A 17,987-nucleotide genomic window follows, 5' to 3' on the forward strand; every position below is an offset into this window, starting at 1 on the left:
AAGGCTAGTGCTGCCTATAAGAGCTATGGCATAAAATCATCGCTAGTCTAGTTTATGATGAATATTATAATTAAATGGATTGTGATATTTAATTTGGGGTAGTACAAACTATACGTTGCAAACCCAGTCAGCTGGTGCCCAGGCAGACTTTGACATATATGCAGGTTATTTACTTGAGAAATAAGACACAGAACCACGCAAGTGCAACATTGTGCCATACAAACAATCACATCTGGGTTTATTCTCTGAGGCTCCCAGTAACATACGATGGTGTAATGAAGCACACAACACATAATGTTGAGGCATCTGGAGCAGGCAAAGACAGAGTGACAGAATAGAAATGGATCTGAAAGAAAAAAACAAAATGTGGGGGGAGAATAAGAGACAAAAAAGGAAAAAGAATGCAAAGGTAAAGGAAAAAAAAGTAGGACGATAAGGTTGTAGAGTCATGGCAAAAAACCAAAGGACCAAGCCATTAGTATTGGGAGAAAAAGCTGTGCATTAAAAGGAACAAGAGAAAGGGCAAAAAGACATAATGGAAAGATGTTTTTGCCCACAAGCTTGTAACCACAGACAGCTAAGGAGAATAAACGCACATGAAGGGCTAGGTGCAGGTCAGCAATCTGACCACAATGTGCACACCTGGAGGAAACGAAACTGAAGAGAACAGTGAGTAACAGAGAAGGGTGGAAGCAGAGAGATCTACAACACAGTATGTTAACGATGCAAAGTTCAGACAACAAACAAGGGAAGACAGAAACGAGGATGAGGCAGAGTGGGGAGAGTAGACAATAAAAAGTAAACTAAACAATAAAGAGGAAAAGACAAAAAAACAAGAGTAAACCATAAAATGGAAAACCAGCAGAGACATGGAGTCAGTAAAAACAAAAACAATCACTAATGAAAAAATAAAGGACAGTTACAAATACAAATACCCATCTCACTTTTACGACCATTTCTGAGACAATAGCAGTCCTATACCCGTTTAAACGGGAATGTAAGACATGACTTGGGTATCAATTGATACAACAGCAAACAGTGAGTTAACTAGAGAAATGGTTGTCAAACTGTCTCAGACATGTTAAACAAAAAGGGAGAAATTGATTTCATTTTTTAAAAATGGAACCCAAAAAACATCACTCATGTTGACACTAAAACTTTCTAATTAATGAAAGTGACATCTTCAGTTCTTTACTTAATGTTTGATACCATTTTATAGGACTCAGACAACTAAGGCAACTGATCATCCCCTTTTACATAGGGTTGAAATGAAACCTTCTGGGATCATAACTAATGAAAGTTTCAATTGTACTGGAATGAAAACGGCTTTATTTCAACCAATAAAGTCCTTGATAAATTAGAGTAGGAAAGTGAGGAGGTGAGTGACGGGGAGAGAGTGGGACAATGACAAAGTGCAGGAGACGACTGTGTCTAGGTGTCACTGCATACACACTGTTCTTTTTTCAGACAATTCCTTTTGTGCCAATAAATATGTCTCCCTTGTCGTCACTAGATATGTGTGTGTCAGTATGTGTGTTTTCACAGTCTTTCTGAGGAAAAGAGGGTGTGTGGAGGGGAAAGGGAAAAAAAAAATCAATCTGCCTCACTCTCTGCAGTGCTGCAACCACTGGGTGTGTGCAAGTGTCTCATTTTGCTTCCATGTGCCCCCACTACAGGGGCGCCATCAAGTGGTCAAAATTATTCCTATGGTCATTTCGAGAAAACTAATATGCAAATGAAGAGTCATCTCTGGACATTTAATTACACGGCCGACCATTAGACCACAAATTCTGCCATGTACCACAACTTTCAGACACCTACCTACACAAGTTTCAAACATACTCTGTGCAAAAATGCCCTGACATTGAAAAATAGAGAAATACAGGATCATTTTACCTCTCCCTCAATCCTGGGGGGCCGAATGCTGGACAGGTGGATGGTCTTATATTCTCCAGAGTTTAGCTTGACCACCATGGCATCAGCATTGACAACCTGCATCACCTGTGGGAAGAAAGAAAGAGGAGGAGTAGATTCAATAAATATTCTGAGAAAGTTCAGGAAATGTCAGATTTAAAATCACACAAATAAAGAAGAAACCTAATGAGAAATTAATTTAAAAAAGGTCCGAAAACCTGTAAACCCTCTAAGGAAATGCAAAACCCTGCAGGATGGATGAATGTTGGAGCAAAAAGACTGGCAATGCATTTTGTACAGTGAGAGAGAAGAGGGAAGAAAGATGGGAAGTGAAGGATTAGGTAAAGGATAAATTGAGAGGAAGAGATCTATTCAAAGGCCGAAGGAGAGTGACAGTGCAGATCGTGTGCTGTCACTAGCAGAAGGCTCTGAGAGCGAGGTAAGAAAGAGTGATCCTTGAGTGACTGAGTGAGTAAGTGAGCTAAATCGTCCCAGCAGGGCAGCAAGGTTTGGAGGACAGAGCGAGGACGTTTCGCTATCTGGGGGATTGGCACTGGGAGGGAGGCTGGGAAGGGGAAAGAGGGAGACAGAGTACAAGAGAAAGAGTTTTAAAACACAAACACCCTCCTAATGATAGACTGGTAGAGTATTACACAGCCCTCGGCTCAACTACTGGCTGCCAGCACTTTGTTCTGGAGACCTTTACAAGTGTAACTGAAGACACAGACTAATTTATGTTTGGCATTTAAATGTTCTTTCTCCATGTACTAAAGGTAGCAACCACAGTTTATAGCAGGTACAGTTCAGAAGGATATCTGTGGGTGTTCAAAACCACAGCTGGTAAATTACATGTAACAAGAGCTTCAGTCAAGTACAGGACTATAGCACTGGTTCCCAATGAAGGGCACCTCATACAGGGGTTATCATGGACCACAAGTTACATAAAACTCTTGCTTATCTTCATGAATAATGTAGTGTGGACAAGGTCAACTAAGCCTAGTATGTATGCGTCTTGCTATGCATCTGTCCGGTCCCAAGTAGGAAGACAGGCTCAGAACCTTTAATTAGGCCGCTTGCAGAAGAGTGTGAAATCAATCGCCCTTCACATGTTGCCACCCACATGTGCATTAAATGGCCTCATCACTCAAACCGTAGCTCACATGTAGGCTGAGCTCAAGCCAAAGTCGTAAAAGTGAGAGTTATAGGTAGAGTTTGGACCATGTGGGGTTTTGTGTTTTTGAAGAAGAAAACCAAACATTCTTACATTTATTAAAATTAGGTTAATTTTATGATACATTGTACAGCAGACACAAATCCAGGTGTATTAGGCTCTTAGGGAGATTCGTTATTCCACAAAAACAAACCAGACTGGCATTGCATTTGCCACCAGAGAACAAAAATTAGACCAGCCCACATGCTAAATAGGCTGCACACAACGCCAGCCAAAATACATCATATAGTAATCACTGGGCTGAGTGGGAGAGATACAGAGTCAGAGAGCACGCACGGAGGGTGGGACAAAGGGGGGGGGAGAGGTGCAATGAGTAAGTGCAAGGGGGAGCACACATGAACACGGAGACACACACACACACGCAGGCACACCAGCCTACACAAATTCACACTGTAACAAGGTCATTTTGTGGCCTGCCCAAGTAAATAAAGTGCAAGAGAGAGAATGTGGCAGGAGCAGGAGAAAACGGCTCAGCGTTTGCTGGCTAATTATCAGCCGGAGGAGGCGAGACATGAGAGGCGAGGAGGACAGATCAACACACACTAAGACAGAAGAACAGAACGTTGGAGCAAGCCAAAAAGATGGAGTGTAATCTCTCGGCAAATATCACCAGAACTGAGGCACAGGAAAAGATGGTGAATAGATAGAAAAACAGAGCAGAAAAGTCTTTGTAAAGTAGCTGCCATGAGGGTCGCAGAGAAGACAAACAGACGGGCAGTATGACTCACTGGTCTAATCTAATACTTGAGGTGGGGATCTACTGCCACCCTCTGCCCCATGGCGGGTATGACATCGGCAATGGCCAAGATCAGTCATAGTGCAAGGAGAATCTTGGCTACTGTCAGAGAATGTGTTGGTTGTCAGACAAATCCATTATGTTGGTTTAACCAAAGGGCTAAGCATGCACTAAGCCAGCAATGTACTCATTACTCATGACAGATCATCTCCCTCAAAAGCAACACCTACGGCACTTTAAATGTTGCTGCCAAAGGAGATGCTCTCTCACCCAAATTAAATGGTTTCACATCATCAAAAACTGCACTAGTTTATAAGATAAAAAACATAAGCTGGCACGTTCCTGTCCTGCTGAAAAAGTGCCTAATAAGTATGTAATGCTGAATGAGGACATTATCCTCATACAGGTTCCAATAATATTATAGTAATGTTTCACACTGTTGCCCTTCTACTTGACTGACCTGAACTAGGGCACAAAACTAATTTTACCTTTTCTCATCATCCTTCCCAAAAGTTTTTTTTTTCCATAAATTAAAGCCATCTGAGATTGTAACCATTTCATCTAAATTAATTTAACTGGGGAACTAACGGCAAAATAAATAATCATAATCATTTCATCTCTTCACCTCAATGTAAAGCTGTAATAATTATTAAAATAAAACTTGCAGCAAAAAAAAAAAAAAAAAACTCTTTTATTTCATGTCTTTGAACAAGTATTTATTTAAATTATTAATGATCGGCCAAGATGAGGAACATACTTCACTCTTCATTGACTTTTACATTTTAACTATCGGATCTGTTTTAAAAGCAAAGGTGCCTGAAAAGCTCGCAATGAGAGGCTAGTTAAGAGGTTTACACCACGTTACCCTTTATCCACTACCTTGCTGGTCAGCAGTTACCCGGGGGAGAGGAAAGAAAAGGAGGCAAGACAAAGACTATTGGGACATGGCCTACATCTGCTTCTACAGTCCCAGTAGAGGTGGGAGGAGAGAGAGAGAGGAGAGATGGTCAAAAAGGAAGATGCATCAGCGGGATTGACTTGTGGGCATTGGAGCTGCTCTGCCTATCCACTATATCCATCACTCAAATAATGAGAAGTGAAAAGTAGAATGGACAAGGAGAGAGGAGGAGTGTATGATGATGGGACTGATGGATAGCTGCGTCCCTGGGAGAGTCTGTGCATTGCAGTATCAGGTTCCAACAAATGTCATGGGGACAAGTACAGACTGAGTACCCTTAGCCCATATATCCATCTATATAGTCATCCATCCATCTATAGAGATATAGATAGATATATATAAAATTAATAATAATGTTCCAAGTCACCTTTGTGATAATACATCTGTAAATTAACCCTAATTAACAGATGTGTACATCTGTGAATTTGAAGACTTAATCATCTACCTCTCTCATAAATACAGGATAAGTCAATCTGTTTAAATAGTGAAGAATGTGGCGTTTGAGTTCACATTACTTTCAGGTTTGTTGCCAAATTAGCGCATTTATCACTGGACTTAGTGGGTTTCGACTGTATCTGGAATCTGGAATGTTGTGTGTACTGCGTGTGCCCGATCAGTGTACTGCCCCATATATGCAGTCAACCAGGCACTGCAAACTATACATCCCTGAAACCATCATTCCATTGGCTAAAACGTCTTTGCGTCATCACACCCCACCATTAGTTGGCTGTATCAGCAGAGAAGTGTTCAACCAGTTAAGTTGTGGATTCGTACAAAGAGAATAGTGTACAGCGATTGAGGATTCAATAACTCTGTGCCCCTGCAAACATCATAAAACCTAAGATTTCCCATCTCGCTGAGCATGAACTCTTGTTACATTTTGAGAAACTGTCGTTGCTGTGTTCCTTCAATCTTACATTAGTTTATATCATTGGAGTTGTGACGTTATCTGCTTTCTAACATAGTTTGTCGAGTTTTTTACAAAATAGACTGGTGCAATTGTGAAATACTTCAGGTGATTAAGTCTTTTTTTCCCCCCGCCGGCGGCCCAGTGAATACTAACGAGTGGGGAAAATAATCTATAGATTAATCAGAAGAAAAAAAAAAAACATTAGATGCAGCCCTACTTATAAAATAAGTCTTTAGGCTAAAACATGCTTTCCAAGGAACTATTCATAGTTTTCAATTCCAGGAACACAAACAATCTGAAACACATAGCAGCAGCTGAGTGAGCACAAGATTCCTCAGTGGATCTTTTGTGGGAGAGCGATAGCAGAAACCTAAGGACAGAGGGTGGAAAACAGTCCTAGACTTCAGAGACTGCATCAGGGTTTAACTGCTTGGGATCAGCGGTGCAGTACAGGAAAATGAGAAATACAGTAAATTCCTAGGGATCTTGATTAAGTGTTTTCTTCTTTAACCCCATCCCTCACACTGTTTTTCACTCTTTCTGCTTCTATTTCAATACACCCTTGAGTCTGCAACCAATTTTTCCCCAACCCTCCTATTGCCCATATCCAGCCCTCTTTTATCCAGAGCTTTCTGAGAGATCCAAGCACAGCGCACACTGATGATATAAATTTTTTATCCTTCGCTAGCCTCTTCCCTCTGACTCAGGAAAAAATATATACATATAATTTTGCGGCTTCTTTATGTGTTTGCAGTTTATCAAATTCATCCTGTAAGCAGATTCCTAAAGCAACACCTTTTATGTAACCCTCAGGCTAGGCACAAATTTTTTTAAAGTCTTAAAAGTTCAGAGCCCATAGGGAGCAAACGCAGACAAAAGGAAAAAACTTTTATAAAACACTATTAAAACTTCTCCCCCCTCACTACTGCTTGACAAAAACTGAGGGGGTCACCATTTAAATTCACACAAAGGGGACCATATTTAAAGCTCATGTTTTAGGGCCAAGGTTGCTTTACTTTGTTAAAGTGGCAGATTGGAATCTATAATATGTAATTTCACAGTAACAATAAGGTTAGTCTGTATTACCAAAATGTATCGAAAAGTCCGTCTCACTTGATTTCAAGTAATGCATGCTGACAACTTGGAGGGAAGTGCACTCCCTTGTACTTCATATTGAGGACACTTCTCTTCCCCTGGGGCTCTGCCCAATAACCTCCAAAGCTAATATCTCTAGTTCTTGGCTTTTGAGGGTCATTCCGTGCCACTGCTACAACATACGGCAGCGATTTGGCCCTTATTTGACTGGGGAGTGCTTTAACATTGCTTTTAAGCATTCCTCTTCATATCTACTTGGAAGGGATCTTTATTTTTAATTTTTATTCAATGGGGATGGACATGTGAAAATAAGAGGTGTCAGGAGGATATATTTTGTTAGGCCCCTAAAGCTGGCAGATTTTGCTGCCGTGCTGGGAGAAAACGAAGTGTTGCAGTTTCCAGTCGAGGAAAGCGCATGTCCAATGGCTGGCTTCCCTTAACCAGTAAAGCCAAGTCTTATTCGTGCTGTATAATGTCTGCATCTTGTGCTGAAAGATTTGTACCTTACTCATATGTTTTTCCCGGCAATGTTTGGAGGCAAGTCATAACTTTCAATTGAAGCAAAATTCTGCATTGGTAAAAACCTTACCTTAGCAACAAATTGTCTGTCCTTCTGGTCCAGGTTGGCTGTGGGGGCCACATAGTCCTTCCAGATACGGACCTTGCGCTCTTTAGCAGATCTAACCAAGAATACATTTTTAAAAAGAAGGGGAAATAGATAAATAAATTAAAAATACACACATCCACATGAGTGGAGGTCCTCAACATCAGTGAGACATTAAGGCACACAGAGCTTAATCAAGTGCCTGAAATTATCCATCTGGCTGGAGAACACTACAAAATCTCATTAAAGTGATTAGCTTATACTCATTGCTTTAATGACTGTGGAATCTGAATATCATTGCAGCAGAGTGAGATTGTTAATCTGAAGTAGTGATCTCACACGTACATTATTGTTCTTATGTTTTTTTGTTTTTGTTTTTTAATTGTACCATTATTTCCAATACCTCAAGAATTTGCAAATAATTCCCTTGTTCATTCTGTTGTGGATCAAATCAATCACAAGTGATTAACAAAATCAAACATATAGTTAATTGGATTCCATTCCATACTTTTGTCAGCTGACACAGAAGATTCCATTAAACAATTGTTTTCTGTTGACAGCTAAATGCTTAGTGTGACCGTGGCTGCATACCGTTCAGCAGCTCTGAGTTTCTCAGCCCCCTGGGAGTAAACAGCCATGGACCAGTCCACACAGCGGGCAAAGCCTTCCTTCAGCAGGAGTTCTGTTATGTTACCATTCTGACACAAAGGGAAACGGGGACGGTCAAGAACAATTAATGATGCAGAAACTCTTAGACTTTACATATTACTGTGGCTGAGTGGTACCGGGTGAAGGATGGTTCCCAGTATGACTTGGTTGGGGCAGCTCTCCAGAATGATCTGTACATCTCTCTGCAGAAGTCGGGATTCGGTAAAAAATTTGGCCTCTGCTGCGAATGCCTCTGGTGTCTCTGTGCCATCTGGTTCCCGCTTGAATGTGGGACACTGAACAGGAAAAAAAAAAGTAATACTAATGTGTTAATCTAAAAGGTATTTTGCACTGAAAAACGTTTTATAAAAAGGTTTCCAATCTGATTGATAACATCACTATTACAAGAGAAGCATTTTGTTGACTCCAATTCCCTGTAGTCAACCAGCGCCTTCTTTTTTTACCCCTACACTTTTGATATAATCTGTTTTTCCTGTGTAGTGCTGTTATTCTCTTTTAACCGATGTGACCTTGCTGCACTTTCTATCTCTATTCTCATTTTGAGTGTGGCAAAATAAAAACAGACAGATAAAAAAATAAAACTGACTTGACATGCAGACAATCCTTTGAATAACGGTACAAAGAATGCATTGAAATTGATGTAATATCTTCAAGTGGGAGATGAAAAAGATTAGATATCTTGAGAGATCCACAAGCAAAGCTGGCTTGGTGGAAGATAGATGGAGAAGTTTGCTTGAACAGATATGACACTACTGGAACAAATATACTTCAAAAAGTTGCTAAAATGTATTTTTTGTCTTACAGATGAGTAAAAAAAAAAAGTTTGCATTCCTTAGATTTTATTGGTAAAAAAAGTATAACAAGTAAAGCCTTTTTCTATTGACATAATATTTAATGCGCACTTGGCTGCTACTTATCATCCTTCATCAGATGTAACAAAAATGGTCAATGGGTTACATAAAAGACCAAGAGCATTAACTGAAAGAGGCACAATGAAACATGCTTGAGAGCTACACAAGACTGGATTGAATGTAGTCTAAACATGGTGGAGGTTTACAGGTGTTTTAGGGGGTTATGTTTTTAAACATTTTTAATTTAATTATTTGTACTAGCCAAATAGATAAAAAATAACACTTTGTTTTACTCTTTTTGCCATTTCGAAATAAGGGGATACGGTTGCACTGAACTGCACATGTATTTTCTCAAAAAACATCTTATGAAATTATTGAAGCAAGTTACCTTGATTCCAGACAGCATGACAGTGACCAAGTAGTAGTCTGGTAGCAGTAAGGCACGGACAACACTGCCGTCACGCACATGCTCGATGATGGCTGGAGAGGGAGGTGGGATAACAAAAAGTATTACCGAACACTGAGATGAAACATTGTTTGAACACGTAGAGGGAGGACTCTATGATTAGGCCTCTCAGGGTTAAATCCCACATCTGATTCCTTAGGAAATCTGCCCTAAGGGTAGCCAGACCAGACTAACAACTCGCTACATTTATTTCAATCTTCCTTCTTTCTGGAAAGATGACCATAGCATGCATCCTTCAGCAATGCCCTGCATGACACTCACTAAAATGAAAACAACACCACTTGTGATCTGCTTTACAGAACTACAGTGCTTTATTCAGCAGAAGAATTGAAGTGTCTTGCTAGGAATGGCTCTGTGGTACTTTTCAAAAGGAGAAAGTCATGGCCTTCCTGGGAGATTATGTACTCCACTTACAGTGATACAACCAAAACCTCTCTTTATCAAACACTCCCTATAGCCATGAAAGGTGTCTCAAAAATAGAGTTTTCCTTCCTCATGCCTTAAAAAGGCTACACTCAAATTAAATCTACTTTGTCTTCAATGAAATGCCATCAGTATGCCAAGTAAATTCAAAACCATTTAGCTAAATATCTACTAATACAGCACATCAGTATGCTGACAATCAGAGAAAACTAGTGTATTTAGCAAAGAAATAAAAATAAAAACAAGTCTTTGAAATATTTTGTCCCTTTACTGATGCACAGGCATTAAAGGCTGTTGCCTGCAATTCTGAACCACACTTGCCTGTCTCTCATGAATGGTAAAAAAGAGAAATAAAAAATACAAATAAAAATAAATAAAAGCATTTCCCTGTACATTTTCCCCATTCAATTAAAGGGTGGTGAAATGAACTGAGCCACTCTTAATGGCAGCCACCTGGAAATGAATTGAGTGGCACATTACACCACTAGTAGGGCAGAGAGGGGAGCCTGGAGAAATGAGCCAGTGAGGGCTGATATACTGTGTGCCATTACCTGCCCTGAAGTGGAATTTTAGAGCCATATATCTTAGCCAAAACTGTGGATTTCTGACATAGCCTGCAAATGTGAATTTTATGGGAAAATCTGGGTTTTGGGTTGCCTTTTTACTTGCCATGTGCCTTTGTTACCTAGGCCAAGCTCTCTCGGTGTGAGTGTGTGTGTACATGTCCCTCCCAAGCTCATTACCATTGATGGGTTTCTGGTGCAAGGACTCAACAAAGTTGCGCGGATTCTCAATAGTGTACTTCATGTCGCGGATGGTGTGTGCCCCGCCGCCCTCGCTCCACATGCTCTTCTTGGAAGCTTTTGCCTGGTCCTCCATTTCACATAGTCTGGCTTGCTCTGGACTGTTTACACAAATAAAAGCAGTTTAAGATACTGTAAAAAAAAAAAAACACCACAAAACATATTTTAAGGTCTGTACAATATGTCAAAATCAATGTACACTGTAGCTAGTGAATAGAGTTATTAACCAGATCAACTTAAATCCATGAGTTCTTACTGCTGTTTTTTCAACAAACAAATGTAAAAAAAAAAAAAATTAAAAAAAAAATAGAAAATATATAAATAATAAATATCACAACTATTTTCCCTCTTAAGGTCACAGCCTTCACAACAACTTTCATGCATCCACATTGTGAAGGTGAATATCTTAAAATGGAGATGGACTTGTATAATTTTAACAGACACTTAGAAATGGCATTTTCTGCAAGAAAAACCAAAACGAAATCTCTGCAACTATATTAAATGCACTTAAGCAGCATGAATCCTGACCTACTACTGACACCTGCAGCTAAACGAAGTTCAAATTTTCATGTTTTGGAAAATGTAAATGCTGCGAAAGAGAACAGGTGCACTAATGTTACAGGAGCTCAAGTTAAAACATTGTTCCTAAGGTAGGTAACAAAGAGCAGATGAGAGGAAGAGATTATTTGACAAACAAAGTTATAAAAAGTACTGGAAAAGGAAAGGACACACCATATTCATTATCTAATTTCTCTCATCAGGAAGAATCAATGTGGACAACCCAAAGCCTTGTTCCAAGGATCAAATCAACATTGCAACACTCCAATTACAGCTCTTTTACACTGGCCAATGTGAAAGGTCTTAACTTCTCTTCACTGAAGTTTTACAGATACAGTTTCTGGTAGAACAAAACTGTCACTTGCTGTGAGCTTTTACATGTACGATTTAAAAGTCAAATTAAAGTGTGTCAAAGTAGAGATTTGGTAAGGTTCCAGCTTTGTTGAATTAAGTGCTGGATTAAATGCTGTTCCTGACAAACTACACAGTTGTGTCAGCAGCAACCAGATGATGAACAGATTACAACTGCTTTAAAAAAAATGCATTTGAGCACTCTGTGAAGAAACAATAACCGTGTTTGACAGCTCCTTCAGAAGCAACCACGCAACTGGCTACAAATGCCACAATTAATTCCATGCTGGCTCGGTAAATTGTGCAGCCTAATGCTTTTTGAGGGCCCTTGTACAGCTTTAATTATTTAGAACTTCAAATGGCTGAAAGGCTTTTGTTTTTCTAAGAACCAAAGGGTGCCCAATTGATATGAGAGTAGTGATGGTGACTAGAGCTTTTTAAAAATGAACAGGGCATAAACTGAATTTTTCTCATCTTACTGCCTACAAGACACTGTTCACTTTGGAGAGGCAACAAAGTGGTACTCAATTAAAATGCCGCACACACCACACACAGTCTGTTTTCCAGCTGTGTTCCTAATTGTGTTTTTGGACCTATGCCCAAAATGCCGTCAAGTTTGCTTTCTCTACAGTGATCTAGCTACCACCTTCAAATTGAATTGAAACAGTTTCTTGCTTACTGAGCAACAATAGTGAAACTTTTTGTAAGAAGCCAGTTGTGTTTAAGCTACTCAGAATGTAAGTCCTGAACAGCAACAGAAAGCTACAGAGATAGGGTGAAACACACCAACAATGCAATCAAGGAGAGCAGCCATTGTAAAGCCACAAAAATAAATGGAAAGCAACACGCAGGCAAAGATTGGTTAAGATATAGAAATAAGTCCATGTGTGGAGGCAGATGATAGTGAACGTATCCATATCTCAAAATAGACTGTTGCTTTTTAGGTCAGCAACTTCTTTCAACCACAACATTTCTTTAAATCAAAACACATATTGATGGGTAAGAAAGAGCAATACTGAGCAAGACTACTAGAGAAGTGAGGGCCAAAGAAAAAAATCTTTCCAATTCCCTTATATTTGAACATGCTGTAGGCTACATCTTTCATCTCCATATAGCTCCCTTGTGCAACCAGAAATACTTTAAAAATGCTGTAAAATGCTGAACCCTAGTCCGCCTTTTACAGCTCTCTATAGTCTTTGTCCAGTTTGAAGAGGGTGTAGGGTGAGGTTCCCCACTGTACTCCACTGGAGGGGTTACACTCCTAGTGTGAAGTTCACCCTCCCAGACTATTACACCCTTCAACAAGCATTTCTCTGGAGCTCCAGTTAAAAAGGTGCAATGGGGGGTAATAAAGCGCAGTGGGTATCCATATTAATGTAGCTCCTGTCTGGTCTTGTGGGAAGGCTTAACATACAATCAGCCAATCAGCCTCCCTGTGGTTTTAATTTTTCAACAAGGAACATGTAGTGTATTGCTGTGGAATCTGAGCAGTTGTCAGCATCTATCCATTTAAATAAATAGTTTAAATTCTTTTAAAAGAAAAGCAGTCAGACTGATTAAAAAGAGCTGAAATACAAGACTGAGTAGAATATGGTTGGTTCAAATACTGGAAGGATACAAACAAACAAACACATGAGCCAGCATGAAAACAGTGATATTACAATTTTTGCAAATACGATGTATCAATGAAAGAGCACTGGCTTATTACTGTTGAAGAATTTGAATCCATTGAACGGATCAGACACCTTTTGAGAATTACAGAACATGTTGAGACAAACAAGGAAAATTGGATAATTCACATAATATCAAGATGCACAAGAAGTACTAGATAACGGTTCAAAATTACAGTATTTGTTTTGTTAAAACAGAGCTATTTTCATATTACTAATGTAGGTTATTTGTCCTGGTAACTTGAAATCAATAATGTCTACGTATGTGGTAAAATTGGTACAATGACATTAATTCAGTTGAATTGAGTGAACAGGAATTTAAAGTGTTTTTCATGGTCTGTCTTCAAGGGATTTTAATACACTTGAAACTGCCTTTACGTGCAAAAAAGTGTTGCGTATTTTGTTCAAAATACACAGAGATCCCATGAATTTGTAAAAATTTAATGTCAAGCTACAATTCACACAATACGAACAAAAATAATAACTATAGACAGGCATAGAAATCTATCTACAATGTCAAACACATAAAATAACAGAAGTGAACAGTCATTCAAATTTGCATTTTCTTTCTTGCTCCAATAAACCACCAAAAAACAGCCCCTAACAACTGTGCCTCTGCCTGCTCTGGTGGACTGCTGAGCACTGAGCCCAGGCTGACCACTTTCCCAAAACGCAGTCACCATCAGAACACATGTTTAACTGCACTGTCCGAAGCCATCATCATTATCATCCCCCTCATAATTCTCATCACATCACATAGTTAGTGTGATTAGCATAGCCACTTACAATGGATAATTATGGAGGGTTGTGCACTGAAGGAAAAACGTAGGCCTAAACCCCTTTGCTGAATAATGGCCCCCCTACTTTGGCCAAATGATGCCCGCTTACACTTAAAGCATCATTTACATTATTGCTTGTTCTAGGCCAATGCACAGAATGCTTGAAATGGGTCATTTGTGGCAAAATATTCACATCATCTCTGTTCATGTTGGAAATTACAAATGTAGCAGCATGAGTCAAATTGCTTGTAATGTGCAAATACTGCCACTGGGGGGAATATACAGTACTTTGTCATATAGTGCTGGGTGTGCAAGTGTATTTAGGGGATTAGTACTTAAGGGTAATGTGGCAGAAAAGGGTTTCAGAGGGACAACACAGTTGCAACAGAGTAATACTGCCACCATCCGGGAGACCATGGATTTGTGTCTTTTCTCAACTGTCTACCAGTTGACAAACTTATGTATATCTCCCAACAGATTTATCAGTGTTGTACTGCAATAAGCTTTTGGGAAGCAGAAGCTTAAATTATGTTGCGAACTATGATTTCCTCTTTAATCTGTAAATAAAGTACCGGGCTGCAAACAAAGAACAAGTTTAACATCATAAATTACTTCAGCAACACTGACAGAATAAATACACTTTAGAGGGTAAATATTTATTCTACCGGTCTCCTGCATAATGACAACACAAGGTCAGCCATGTGAACTCATTGTGGAATCATAATAAATACACTACATTGCACAATAATCTGATAGGCAAGAATTAATTATCCCAGTTTGAATGTGTGACATGTGGCATCATCCGATATAGACATTTACATCTAGTCATTTGGAAGATACTCTCATCCAAAGCAGCTTGCATGCGAGGTACAAAGCAAGCAAGAATTCAGAGAGAAAACAAAGCACAGGGCTAGTGCTTTTTTAATTTAAGTGCAATAGTGATTTTTTTCATGTTTAACAAGATAGTATTTGGTACTTTGGCTTGTACCTGAAACCTCACGCTATTTACACCTCTAAATATCAGTAGAGTACAGGCAACATTGAAGAAAGAATCTTACTTGTTCCCTCTGATTCCTTCCCTGCGTACTGTGGCAAGACCCTCGATCACCAAAGATTCAGCAATGTTCTCGCCGGATGTGTCTAAAATGGGAAGACAAAGGGAAAAACAGATCTCATTTTATGAGTTCAATTGCAAGTACAGAGGTCAGGTATTTGAATGCACAAGAGAATGATTCTTGGGAAAAAGAAACACTTACCAAAAACACATACAGTAACTGATAACTACATAATTATTAGTTTATTATTGTAAAGATACAATTTCCTTGAAAAGGTTATGAATTTTATTTAACAAAGTCTACTTCTACTTTAACACAGGAAAACACAGTCACAAAACCAGAATTCTTTCTTTGATACCGGAGTAGCATATGATTCTCAAATATATGCATGTTGAATTCAATTTCAATTTTGTCTCGTGATATGGTTTGACTCTTCTAAAGGAAAATTAAACATTTATATCTCTCTGTCTTTAAAGTAGCATTCATGTAGATGTTGTTCAGTGCAGAACTGGGACAGACTCCAGCACTCCCACAACTCATGCCAGAATAAGCAGTTCAGAAATTGGATGGACTGATCAATGTTCAGCGCCAGTTTGTGATGTCAGAAAAGACAGTGCACTCACCTTTACCCAAGTAGACCATGCCGTACTCTCTACCCAAAGCAGTCTTGATTTCTACAGTGAAGCACACTTCCTTTCCGATCAGCTTCTTCCGCAGGAACTCTCTGGCTTGAAAGGCCCATGGCTTGAAGTCAGAATAGAAATATTAATTAACGCCATCATATAAACGTTAATTATAATCAGCTAATCCCAATGTATTTTGACTCATTCGAATCATTTACTATGTCCTGACAAAATGACAGTATGATCACAGCTGGTGGCCTGAAATGCTAGTCCACTGTAATGAAGAGAATTATTATCCATTATGCACAGTAACTAGGGACATTTATAAAATGAGTATCAGGTAAGCAAAAGCTACAATAATATACTTACTAATATACTTAATATACTGATTAAAAGTTGTATTCATTATTAAACCTGATAAAATAAAGCATAACTGTCTTCCCAGGGTGCAATTAAAAAATACATACAACAGCATTATTGTGTCTTCAAATACTAATTGATTGGTTTTAAACTGGCAGTGACAATATCTGGACATTATTAAAATACCACTAAATGAATTCAAAGGCATGTTAGGTAAAATGTAAATTTCTCATCATACTGAAAGAGAAAATCATCTAAATATCAATTCATCCCTAATTTCATTACAACTGTTCAATGGAAATAATGACAGTAAAGCCCAGTGAACAAAATACTAAAACAAATTCTTCACCTATCAAAATAAAAGAAGCATACATCAGCACTCTTCCCCAAATTAAGATATCATGGCATGCTGCTGCACTACAGGACCTTAATCTGCCCTTGCCAAACACACAAACAATAGGATAGAGCCACATACCTCATCAGGGGTGTCCTTGGTGTCAGGCTGGCCCTGGGCAGCTCGGCGAGCCATGGCCCCAGTTCGAATGTTGCTGAGGTTGATCTGACGCTCCGGGGGTGGACCTCCTCGAGGCTGGCCCCGAACAATGATGGCACAGCCCGACAAGACCTGGAGATATGTCAATGCAGAATGTCAACTCGAAAAAGCAGATCAACAGTAATAGTTTCATTCTGCAGATGCAAATAATGTCTTCAAATACTCCCTCTTCTTGCATATAAATTTCACAGACCATAAATAGTCCATCCAAAACACTTTATTAAAGAAATCAGTAGTAGCTTTTAATTTACATTTCCTGTCAGACTGTAAATGGACTCTATTTTATTTGCATTGCAGGAAGTGGCAATCTGATAAACACTGTCAGAGAGATAAACTGGAATTGACCTTAAATTGATGCAACATAAACAGTAGTAGACAGATAAACCATCAATTAAAGCAGTTAATGATACCCAAGCTCATGGTATGGATGCTAATCAATTACTAATTAGCTGGGGGGAAAAAAACTTAAGTGTTTTTGCTGAAATAGCTGAAAGTTTTGCTTTTGCTGAAACAAAATTTTGCTGCCTTATATAATGGTTAGGCAAACTTCAATGCCAGTTAGCCTTAAAAACCTTCTATAATTATGGGATGTGTGTGATGTCAAAAGTATAAAAATCTTAGAAAGTATAACAGTAACCGTCTGTCATTCAAACTTGAGATGAGATTATGTTATCTAATACCACAGCTTTAAAAAACAAAAAAAGGTTTGGATTTGACAACTGTGGAATTTACACGAATCTGAGCAAACGCCTTTTATCTGTGGACCCTCCGCTGTCTCTGCAGGGGCCATCACTGGGGATTGTTGATCTTAGACGTGAGCTAGATAAACTAATCAAATCAGCGCCATTCACCGCTTAACGATTCCATCCAAGTATGGGCTAAGCAGAAGGTGGATGGAGCCCTCCCCTCTTTGTCTGACAGCACAAGGGCAAAGTTCCACTTGTACTGTACTATATGACCTTGCTTGGATCTATGGTCATCTTCTACGAGGCGCAGAGCTGCTCTGAATAAATCTGGTGCACTAAGGGATGCTATTATTGAATGTGATTAGAATAGTCAATTCCTTTAGCAATAAACTCACAATAGCCATCTTACTGACACACTTTTCTCCAGGGAGGACAGCAATAGATAGAGGTTTACATTGTAATACAAGTGTAATAGTTCTCCGAATAAATTACCTTTATTAAACAAATCTCAGAACAACTTAAAATGTTCGAGACAGTAACTGATTTTAACTTTCGGCTGACGTATGCACCCTCACGCCCACAACATATTTAATCTAATCAATTCCCAGCACATACAGATCCCAAAAACAATATTCAACTAGGAATGCAGATACTGTGGGAAAGAAAAGGCCAGCTCAATGCTAAAGCACATT

At 39.1% G+C, this 17,987-nt stretch overlaps 1 protein-coding gene across 1 annotated transcript in view; it reads right to left on the reverse strand.

Annotated features, from left to right (window-relative positions):
* Positions 1-17,987, reverse strand: part of snd1 (staphylococcal nuclease and tudor domain containing 1) — a 159,618-nt gene that overhangs the window by 140,133 nt on the left and 1,498 nt on the right. The window contains exons 2-10 of the mRNA XM_067489517.1: positions 16,532-16,681; positions 15,697-15,817; positions 15,077-15,158; positions 10,601-10,761; positions 9,357-9,448; positions 8,234-8,392; positions 8,040-8,146; positions 7,434-7,524; positions 1,897-2,001 (exon numbers count right to left, since the gene is read on the reverse strand). Coding sequence (XP_067345618.1) covers positions 1,897-2,001; positions 7,434-7,524; positions 8,040-8,146; positions 8,234-8,392; positions 9,357-9,448; positions 10,601-10,761; positions 15,077-15,158; positions 15,697-15,817; positions 16,532-16,681 — 1,068 coding nt within the window. The remainder of the gene's footprint in view (positions 1-1,896; positions 2,002-7,433; positions 7,525-8,039; positions 8,147-8,233; positions 8,393-9,356; positions 9,449-10,600; positions 10,762-15,076; positions 15,159-15,696; positions 15,818-16,531; positions 16,682-17,987) is intronic.

Source organism: Channa argus, chromosome 21 (assembly GCF_033026475.1).
Source record: "Channa argus isolate prfri chromosome 21, Channa argus male v1.0, whole genome shotgun sequence".
In the NCBI taxonomy this organism is placed as follows: Eukaryota; Metazoa; Chordata; class Actinopteri; order Anabantiformes; family Channidae; genus Channa; species Channa argus.